At 33.8% G+C, this 10784-nt stretch overlaps 2 protein-coding genes across 3 annotated transcripts; both read left to right on the top strand.

Moving 5' to 3' along the window:
• Positions 1–594: 594 nt before the first annotated feature.
• Positions 595–4634, top strand: LOC25487791 (stress response protein NST1). Its single transcript, XM_013609797.3, has 4 exons — positions 595–712; positions 972–2299; positions 2430–2924; positions 4150–4634. Exons 2-4 carry the CDS (start codon positions 1027–1029, stop codon positions 4236–4238), a joined length of 1857 nt encoding a protein of 618 aa, XP_013465251.2. The 5' UTR covers positions 595–712; positions 972–1026; the 3' UTR covers positions 4239–4634.
• Positions 4635–6699: 2065 nt separating this feature from the next.
• On the top strand, positions 6700–10784 carry LOC25487790 (involucrin). Of its 2 annotated transcripts, none has more exons than XM_013609796.3 (3): positions 6700–6810; positions 7125–9348; positions 10158–10784. In XM_013609796.3, the coding sequence occupies exons 2-3, from the start codon at positions 7176–7178 to the stop codon at positions 10553–10555; spliced, it is 2571 nt and encodes an 856-aa protein (XP_013465250.2). In that variant the 5' UTR covers positions 6700–6810; positions 7125–7175; the 3' UTR covers positions 10556–10784. The 2 variants fall into 2 exon arrangements, with proteins under 2 accessions (XP_013465250.2, XP_039686740.1); XM_039830806.1 differs by having other exon boundaries at positions 10124–10350.

The raw sequence follows: 10784 nt of genomic DNA, 5'->3' as shown, positions 1-10784 counted from the left end.
ATGGTTTCAAATTCAATTTTTCAGTACATAAATTTGTTTGTATGCTGAACTGTATTTCCTAATATTCCATCAACAACTTAATAGGCTTAAATATGTATTTCATCCTTGCAATTAGGGGTCGTTTAAAAATTGATCCCTATATTCGCTAATCCTTGCAAACTAGTCTTGCAATCATTAATCATTTAAAATTTTGTCCTTTGACCAACTTAATCACTGCCACGTCACTAATTCGATGACGTGGCAATCACTCCCACACATGAAATTCCAATTTTGCCCTTAAGAAGATGACAAAATATTGAAGAAAAAATTGGAAACCCAGGGATAAAATTGGAATTTCATGTATGACAGTGATTGCCACGTCATCAAATTAGTGACATGGCAGTGATTAAGTGGGGAGAGGGACGAAATTTTAAATGATTAAACAATACAAGGATAAATTGCCAGAATTAGCGATTACAGAGACCAATTTTTAAACGACCCGTAATTACAAGGATGAAATACGTATTTAAGCCCATCAAGAAGTCTATTTTGTGGGGCCTACTTCAACATACGAACCAAGCTCATGCCTAACCAAAAATAACAACACAAAATGCTCTTTCTTGTGTCTGTTTCATTTATTTCACTCTCCAAATTTCATTTTGTTATGTTATTCTCTTCTTCTAGGGTTTACTCAATCTTTCGCCAATGGAAGCTTCACAAATTCAACTAATTGGTAAAATCCTTCACTTCTTTTTCTTCATTCTCTTTTTATTTTTCATGTCTATTAGTATATTTATCTTCAATGTTATAGATTAGAGCTACTAAATGTGTGTTATATTGAAACTTGAAAAGTTTACATTTTTTTAACATGGTCATTGTTTTATGATTAAAACTTGAAATGTCTATTTTGAGTATTTTCATGGGTATTATTTGATCAATGTCCTAGAAATTTTTCAAATCTAAAAGTTGAAGCTTTTAACCTTTGTTCCCAGGATTTTGAGGTGTTTGTGTTATAGCTGAGAGTTTAAAGTTTTCTATAGTTCAATCATGGATGTTGTTGAGGCTTCTGATAACCCAAATTTATGTGTTGGTGATGATGAAGGACACTTCAATTTTAAATGGCACACATCATTCGATAAAAAAACATCGCATTCAGATTCTTGTAAAGACTATGAATCTGAAGATGATGATGATGTTCCTTTGTCAGCAAGGTTTCCTAAGAAGAGGGATACTATCACACTGCCTGTTAAGAAGGTATCTGATAACAACAGTTCCTTGTGCGGTTTGATGAAGAAATCCAAGGTGTCCCCGACACCATATGATGATAACGTTGATAACGACAACAATGATGATGACGACGACGACGATGTTCCTATTTTCTCGAGAATGAAAGCGCATGCCATGTCAATTGATCTATCATTTTCCTCACTCAAAAAACAACTTGCATTTGTAGAAAAATCATTTGAGGAATGTGAAGGGAAAAGAGAAGTAGAAGAGAAGATATTGCAGTCCATAAAGAGAGATATTGAGAAGTGCTGCAAAGAGCTGGAAAATAAGAAAAAGGAAATTAGTGATGTTGGAAGAATTAAGGAAGCATACAAGAAAATGCAGGGGAAAATTGAAGAATGTGTCGAGGAATTCGTAGCAAAGGAATCACAGCTCTCTTTGATGGAAAACTTGATTGGAGAGCGCAAGCAAGAACTCAACACAAAAAAGCTGGAACTTCGTAAAGTCATGGATGACATTTCAAAACAGAAGGAATTGGAAGGCCAATTGGCCGAGCTGGAGAATGATTTGGTATCAAAACAGAAGCAATTTGAAAGCCGAATGAAGGACCTTGAGTCTAAAGAGAAGCAACTTGATGGCCGGGATGAGGGGTTTGAATCAAAAGAGGATGAATTTCAAGGCCGAGTGGAGAAGCTGGAATCAGAAAAGAAGCATTTTGAAAGCCGACTGAAGGATCTCGAATCAATAGAAAAGAAATTCGATGGACAAATGAAGGAGTTCCTGTCAAAAGAGGAGGAATTTAACGGTAAATTGAAGGAGTTTAAATCAAAGGAGGAGCAATTCAAAGGTCAGGTTACGGACTTCAAATTAAACGAGAAGAAATTTGAAGAACAATGGAAAGAACTCAAGTCAAAAGAGAATAAGTTCAAAGTACTAGTGAAAGAGCTCAAATTAAAAGACAAGCGATTTGGAGCACTAGTCAAGGATCCCGAGTCGAAGCTAAATAAGTTAGATGAACAACTGAAGGAGCCTGAGTTGACAGAGAAACAGTATGCTTTAATAGAAGAATATTTTGATGAGGAAAATGAATCTGGTAAATGTTCTTATTCATCTAATTTATTGAAAGAGTTTCATTTCAACTGTTTCTTACAATGATGTTGATATTTTTAATAATCTGATCACATTTACGAGGGAGCTTAAATATGCGCTGTCTTTATATGCAGATACATGTTACATGGATGATGAATTTAGTCCTGCCATTGTTGGAACAAGTTTGCAGTTGCTCCCATTTGAGCAGACTGATGAACCTGAGTCCCCTGGTGATGACATTCAAGTCAATCTGCAAGGATTTTCAGATCCAGCACATGCTGTTTTGGATATAATACAGAACCCCATTATTCAAAAGTATAAGAAGGGAGACAATGATGCGATTATTGAAGAGAACCACATCTTTCTGCTAGAACAACTGATGAAAATCTCACCACATATTAAAACTTGTGTAAAAGAAGAAGCATTGAAGCTCGCTCTTGATTTGAAAGCTAATATGGAAGAAAATACTGAAAATAATTTGGTTCTCGGTTTTCTACTGCTTTTGTCAATTTACCAATTGGTTACTTATTTCAATGAAGATGAAGTGTTGGAGCTTTTTGCATTTGTTGCTCAGCACAAGATAGCAGTTGAGTTGTTTGAGACCCTGGGTTTTGCAAATAAAGTTTCTGGTAAGTTAGCTTCATATTCTATTTGATAATGTTGAATCTTAGAACCATGTTTCAAATATGGTTTGCAAATGTTTTCTTAATTTGGTATGAGGTTTTTTGAATTAACTTCAAATCATTAGATGTGTCTTATTGATCTAGGAATGTCCTTGTAGAGTTGGATTATCGATTATGAATTCTTACGTGGTACATTGAATTGAACAAGTGGAGCCAAAATGGAAAATATAGCTAATGTATCTCAAGTCTTTCTGTGAATCTCTTTTTGAATTTATTTTCGTGTAATGGTGTTATTGTAACGAATATCGAGGCCTAACTCATCCGTACAAAACCGGCTTGTACTGTGAGGAGTGCCTCCTCTTTATAAACTCTTCTCAAAATTCCTATCTATCCGATGTGGGACTAAATCCCACCCGAGAGTTGGCCGCTAACAGTTATAAGCTTCTAGTTCATGTTTCTGTCATTTTCTCATATGGTGAGATTTTTTATTTTTTTTAATTTCAAGTAATATTCTGTTTATGATTTCCCTGCCATTCTGATCAACAGTCAGGATAAGGTGGTTAACTAATAGCTATTCATGATAAAAACCTTAAGTTCCTTGCTTGTATCCGAGATAGTAAAGGAAATAGGTGAAATGAACCTTTTTAAGAAATCGGACCACTGTTGTTTAAATTTGCTCAGGTCAATTACTTTTAGATGATAAGTAAAAACTACACAGAATAGATACAAAGATGCTATGATTAAGATATGGCAAATGCTAACTTGTTCGCTCAAGGGCACATGTTAAGGAACTCATTATAGAAATATACATATTAAATGTCGTGCATTCAACTTCTTGAAAGTTAAAATATTATGTTTTCCAATGCAAAGTTGCTCTTTTTAGGTTCCTTAACATGTGCCTTAAGGGCACAAGTTAGCTGACCCTTAAGATATTACCCGTTGGTACAAAATAGACTTGAAATTGGCTTCATTTTGTGTAATTGGCTTCATTTTGTTTCAGTTCTGTCATTTGTTAAGAGAAAATTGACATCTTTGTGTTAATGCTTGTAAAATGAAATATACTTGAAATTTATCTCTCTTTTTACGCATCTCTTCCATTTTCTAAATGGTTTAACGAATTTTAAATATTCAGTCTAATCCGGTAAGTTTTTGTTTGTTAACTATAACTTATTTAATGTTTGTTCTAGTAAGTGTTGAGTTTTGATGAAATTAATTTTTTTGGACCTCGCAGATTTTGTTGAGAATCTTATAAGGAGGAAGCAATTTGATTCAGCTGTGCATATCACTTGGTTGAGAAGAATAAAGAAAGATTTGTGCTAGAAAAACCTAATGTAAAGAAATGTGGTAATGGAAATCGTCATTGGTTCAATAAAAGTTTTGGCGGCTCTGTGATTAGCAATGGAACCGTCATTGCAAAATATATTTACACAAGATCATTCTCCCAATTCAAACACTAAAGTAAAGGTTTCACCATCTTCGTCTCTGTCTCAGTGTTCAATCGCAAATGCAAGGAGCATTGAGCCCTTGTTCGGATTTGATACTTAATAGTGGTTCTGTCACTGCTTGATTATTCCAGGAACTTCCTTTGTTTTGATAAAGGTTTATAGTTTCATTTTCTCTAGTTCATCATTTTATTTACTTCATTTTTACTTTTATTGTTTAATATAACTTTGATATGGCACTAGTTTTGTTGTCATCTTAACTGTGAAGGGAATACATGGCATTTTTTTTTAAGATACACTATTTTAACTTAAAATATACTATATTATAGGGAAAAAAAAAATACTATTTTGGTGTAATATATTGTTTGACTACATTGGATTTAACTACCTTTGATTTGGCTTACGGTTAACCCGATTGTATGTTATTTTCAGCTAATAACTTTTTTGAGTTCAAACCCCAACTAGTGCTTTTGGGTGAGGTTAATGTAAATTCTTTTGTGAGTGTTCTTTGAGTCTTTAATATTTTTTTTTTTGACAAGTTTGAGTCTTTAATATATTGATAACTTTTGTGAGGTTAATGTAAACAATTCTCTATATTTATAGCATATAATAAGAAAATAATTTCCATACATCGATCAACAATGTAATTTTTTGTTCTTCACATACATCCAACCAAAACACACAGAAGTAGATAGTTATAAAAGTATTTTAGGAAATAACTTAAAAGGATGGCATTGTAACTTGTAAGGTTGTTTAATTTAGTCTAAGCGTAAAAGAAATTTACATTACTACCAAATTTTATTGGAATATTTTTTATTCTTCTAATTTCATCTTCATACCTTAATTATTGAAAATTTGACCTATACTTTTGTATTTGATATTATAAAAGACACATACCAAGGATTCTACAAATAACAAATATTTACTAAAATAATTTAATTTTTAACTTTTAAAAATATAAATTGACACAATTTCTAAAATATAATATATATTTGTAATATATTAACACGTGTCCGAACACATGTTGACATTCACTTTTAAATATTCCTTAGTACATTCTTAAAACAAAAACATTACTATTGACATTGAGAACAAAGAGAATTGCCTAAAAAACATTAGCATGTTGTAGTAAGTACATGTTGAAATAATGACATGAACCAAAGTTTGTATTAATGCAGCATCGATGGCATGAAGCGAGATCCTAGCTGCTACCTAGGATCATCTTCCTCATTTAAGTGGAAAAACCAAAAGATAGTACATTGCCTGAAGGAAAAAGTGCATTGGGAAAGGAATGGGTATCAATTGTGTGATGTACTCCAAATGACATTAAGTTGGTGAGATTTAGTTGGGGTAATTATAGCATTATGGTGGTAATAAAAATTGTTACTCCCTCCTTTCCTCAACAGATGATCTAGTTGACTTCGACACACTTACCAATACATATATTTTATCTTTGATATCTTCAATTATCTACTAAAAAAAATTATGAAAATTTAATATTTTAAAAATATTCATCGAGACGAATCCAACAACATCTTACATGATATTATTTATCTTTGTGAATTAGTAGAAAAATGTAGTCAAAGTATGTCAAGTCAATAATGTATATTGTCAACTAAGTCATCCATTAAGAGACGGAGGGAGTATTATAGACAATACTCTCTCCTTCTTAGAACAACCTAGAACAAGTGGCTTAACTTATGTTTGGTATTGGAGTGGATAGGTTAAAACAATGATTATCCACTTTGATTTTTAAGTTATATTTTGTAGCTTCTGCAAAATCACGGTAACACGTCTAATGTGATACCAAACACATACTTAGTTAACTATTTTATATATGTTAATGTAAAATTTTAACCATTGATATTTTTAATTGGTCTTTAGTAAAAAAATATAAAAATTTGATATTTTTAAGATATTCGTCGAAAAGTATCGAACAATATCCTACATATTATCTTTTTTTAGAGAAACGAAATGATAAAACCATCGTAAACTCATATTAAGAGTGGATGTGTCACGATTCGAACTGAAATAACAATTTCAATATATATATATATATATATATATATATATATATATATATATATATATTTGGTAGATAGACGAGATGATAAAGTCATCATAAACTCACACACATAAAGTGGAGATATCGGAGTTCGAACCCCGTCATGACATCCGGCCTAACAATTTCGGTATTTTTGTCAGTTGAGCTAGGACCTATAAGACCAATTTCGATATTTTTAGGAGTTGAGTTATATATATTAATAAAAACAAAATCAAAATATATATACTATATGAATAGTGTATATGGTCTAACAAAGTCACTTGAGACTTGAAGAAAACATTGTCTTCTCGTCTCTCTCTCTCTTGCTCTTCCCCTCCGCCGTGTTCAACAACTCGGAACTCTGTATCTCACCGTCGTCGGCGTGGATCACAAACTGAACTAATTGGTAAAAATCTCCACTTTTTTTCATGTCTTTTCTACATTTTTCTGGAACATTTTTATCTTCATGCTATTTCTCAATAAAATCAATATCATGCAATGTTAGCGCTACTAAATCTGTTTTTATATGTTCAAACTTTATAAAGTTTACATTTTTTTTTTACATGCCCATTGTTTTATGATTAAAACTTTGAATGTCCATTTTCTAGGGATTTTTCGTTTGGTTAAAATTTTACTAATGGAAATATAATTTATTATTTTATTAAAGTCCTAGAAATTTTTCACTCCCTAAAAGTTGAAGGTTTTGTCTTTTCTTCACAGGATTTTGAGGTGTAAATTTAATATCCGAGAGTTTACAGTTTCTATAGTTCAATGATGGATGTTGTTGAGGCTTCTGATAAGCCAATTTTTTGTGTTGGTGATGATGAAGAGCACTTCAATTTTAAATGGCTTGCATCATTCGATAAAAAAACATCGCATTCAGCTTCACGTGAAGACTTTGAATCTGATGATGATGATGATGATGTTCCTTTGTCAGCAAGGTTTGCTAAGAAGAGGGGTGCTACTACACTGCCAATTAAGAGGGCATTTGATAACAACAATTCCTTATGTTGTTTGATGAAGAAATCCAAGGTGTCCCCGAAACCATATGATGATAATGACGTTAAGGACAATGATGATTATGTTCCTGCCATGTCAACTGATAAATCAATTTCCGAACTCAAAAAAGAACTTGCATTTATAGAAAAATCATTTGAGGAACGCAGAAGGGACATGCAAGTAGAAAAGAAGAGATTGCATTCCATAAAGAGAGATATTGAGGAGTGCTGCAGAGAACTTGAAAATAAGCAAAAGGAAATTAGTTATGTTGGAAGAATTAACGAAGAAGCTCACAAGAAAATGCAGGTAAAAACTGAAGAATGTGTCAAGGATTTTGTAGCAAAGGAAGGACAGCTCTATTTGGTGGAGGAATTGATTCGGGAGCGCAAGCAAGAACTCAAGACAAAAGAGTTGGAACTTCGTCAAATCACCGATAACATTTCAAAACAGAAGGAATTTGAAAGCCAAGTGAAGGAGCTAGGGAATGATTTGGTATCAGAACACATGCATTACAAAAGCCGCATGAAGGAGCTTGAGTCTAATGAGAAGCAACTTGGAGGCCAATTGAAGGAGCATGAATCCGAAGAAAAAGAATTTGAAGACCGAGTGAATGAGCTGGAATCTAAAGAGAGGTATTTCAATAACTGGGTGGAGGAGCTCAATACAAAATTGATGCCATTGAAAGGACAGTTTAAGGAACTTGCTTCTAAAGAGAAGCAACTCGATGGCCAAGTAAAGGAACTGGAATCTAAAAAGAAGCAGTTTGAAAACCGAATCAAGGAGCTTGAATCAAAAGAGAAGCAGCATGAAGGCCGGGTGAATGAGCATGCATCAAAAGAGAGAGAATTTGAAGGCCAGGTGAAGGAGCTGAAATCTAAAAAGAAGCTGTTTGAAATCCAAGTCAAGGAGTTAGAGTCAAAAGAACAGCAACTCGTAGACCAAATGAAGGAGTTTAAATCAAAAGAGAGGGAATTTGAAGGCCAAATGAAGGAACTGGCATCAAAACAGAAGCATTTCAAAAGGAGAATGAAGGAGCTTGAGGCAAAAGAGAAGCAACATGAAGGTCAAGTGAAGGAGTGTGAATCAAAAGAGAGAGAATTTAAAAGCCAAGTGAGGGAGCTGGAATCTAAAAAGAAGCAATTTGAAAGACAAGTAAAGGAGTTGGAGTCAAAGTATAACCGTGTAGGCCAAGTGAAGGAGTTTGAACCAAAAGAGAGGGAAATTGAAGGCGAAGCAAAGGAACTGGTATTGATGGTATTGAAACAGAAGCATTTAGAAAGCCAAGTGAAAGAGCTTGAGTCGAAAGCAAAGCAAGATGAAGTCCGATTGAAGGAGCATGAATTGAACGAGAGAGAACTTAAAGGTCAAGTGAATGATTTGGTATCAAAACTGAATCATTTTGAAAGCCGAATGAAGGAGCTTGAGTCAAAAGAGAAGCAACATGAAGGTCGAGTGAAGGAGCTGGAATCAGAAAAGAAGCATTTCGAAAGCCAACTGAAGGAGCTTGAATCAAAAGAAAATCAATTCAAAGAACGAATGAAAGAGTTCCAGTCAAAAGAGGAGGAACTCAAAGGACAAGTGAAGGAGTTTGAATCAAAAGAAAAGAAATTCAGAGAACAAATGAAGGAGTTCCACTCAAAAGAGGGGGAATTCAAAGGTCAAGTGAAGGAGTTTGAATCAAAGGAGGAGGAGTTCAAAGGTCAAGTTAAGGAACTCAAATCAAAAGAGAAGCAATTTGAAGAACGATGGAAAGAACTCAAGACAAATGAGAATAAGTTCAAACTACTGGTCAAAGAGCTCAAGTTAAATGAGAAACAGTTTGAAGGACAAGTTAAGGATCCTGAGTCAAAGCTGGAAAAATTTGATGGACACCGGAAGGAGTCTGAGTTGAGAGAAAAACAATATGAACCGTTAATAAAAGATTTTGATGAGGGAAGCAAATCGGGTAAATGTTCTTATCTAGTTTAATGATGTTGATATTTTTAATAATCTGATCTACATTTTCTTAAAAAAATAATAATAATGATGTTAAAGTAGTATATCGCTCTTAGTCTTGTAAAGAAAAATGTAGTGTATCTCAGTCAAGTTGAAAGGCTTGTCCAGTTTTTATATCACACACACTCTCTGTCAAACTAAGTTGGATTATATTTTTCACCCTTGATATTTAATGAATCTAAAATGCAAAAACCCCATAGCTAAGTTTTACTTATAAAATTATAGTTCTGCTAGTGATAGATATATTTAGTTTTTCAGGTAGATTGCAAATAGTGCAAACCAAGTAAGTTAAAATGTAGGTTCAATATTCTGACAACCATTGAGGGGCACTTAATAGTCCTATCAGTGCAACTATTTATAGTTTTATTTAGGGTTATTTGTGCATTTGGTCTCTATAATATGGGCGAATTTGGGTTTTAGTCCCTACAAAAAAATCGTTACAGTTTACCCCTATAATATTTGAACCCATTTATATTTAGTCCCTCATTAACATTGTCATCGAAAAAGACCACGAGTTGGCATTGGTTCAGTGACACGGCACATCCACGTGTCCAAAAATATTGACTCAGCCCAAAATCATCACACCTGTACAAATAATGCAAAATTACCAAATGCTCAGGGACTAAAATCAAAATAAAAAACGTAAAAACAGATTTCCACCCTCTTCTTCCTTGTTGGCTTCGTCGTCTTCTTCTTCTCCTTAACTCTTTTCTTCAACAAACCAGAACTCAGTTGCAGTTTTTTTTGCGAAAATGGCAGAAAGACCTCCTGTTGTTCTTGGCATTCCTGTTGTTACTGGTCCTGGGCATGTTAAAAAGAAGGTAAAGGTTACAGAAAGACCTCCTATTGCCCCTGCTGCAAAGAAATCAAACAAACCAAAGGTGAAACATTTGGGACTACAAAGAAGAACAAGTGGAAGACTACGCACAAGCAAGATGAGAACTATTGTCAAAGGTCCTGGTAGCAGCTCAGAAGCACCATTTGTGATTGATGATGATGATGAGATGTATGAAACTGTATCTGATGATGGTGAGATGAATGTGGCAGATAATGGTGATGAAAGTTGTGGTAGAGATGGTGAGCCGACTCAAGAAACAATTAATCCAAAGATCGGACTTTGTATGGCAGCACTCAGGGCATTTGTTGTTAAGGATTAACTTTACGACCTTGTAATATGACACTTATGTACCAAGGAATGTGCTTATTTTGGATGTCTGTTTGTTAAGTACTTATGCACCAATGATGTGCTTATTTTGGTAGTAATGCACTAGTAATGTGCTTATTTTGGTTTTCTTTGTAAATTATGTACTTATGCACCAATGATGTGCTTATTTTGGTACTAATACACTAATAATGTGCATATTTTAGATATCTTTGTAATGCAGT

Source organism: Medicago truncatula, chromosome 2, assembly GCF_003473485.1.
Source record: "Medicago truncatula cultivar Jemalong A17 chromosome 2, MtrunA17r5.0-ANR, whole genome shotgun sequence".
Lineage (NCBI taxonomy): Eukaryota > Viridiplantae > Streptophyta > Magnoliopsida > Fabales > Fabaceae > Medicago > Medicago truncatula.
Note: the sequence above shows the minus strand (reverse complement) of the source record. Positions and strands in the feature narration are given on the sequence as shown.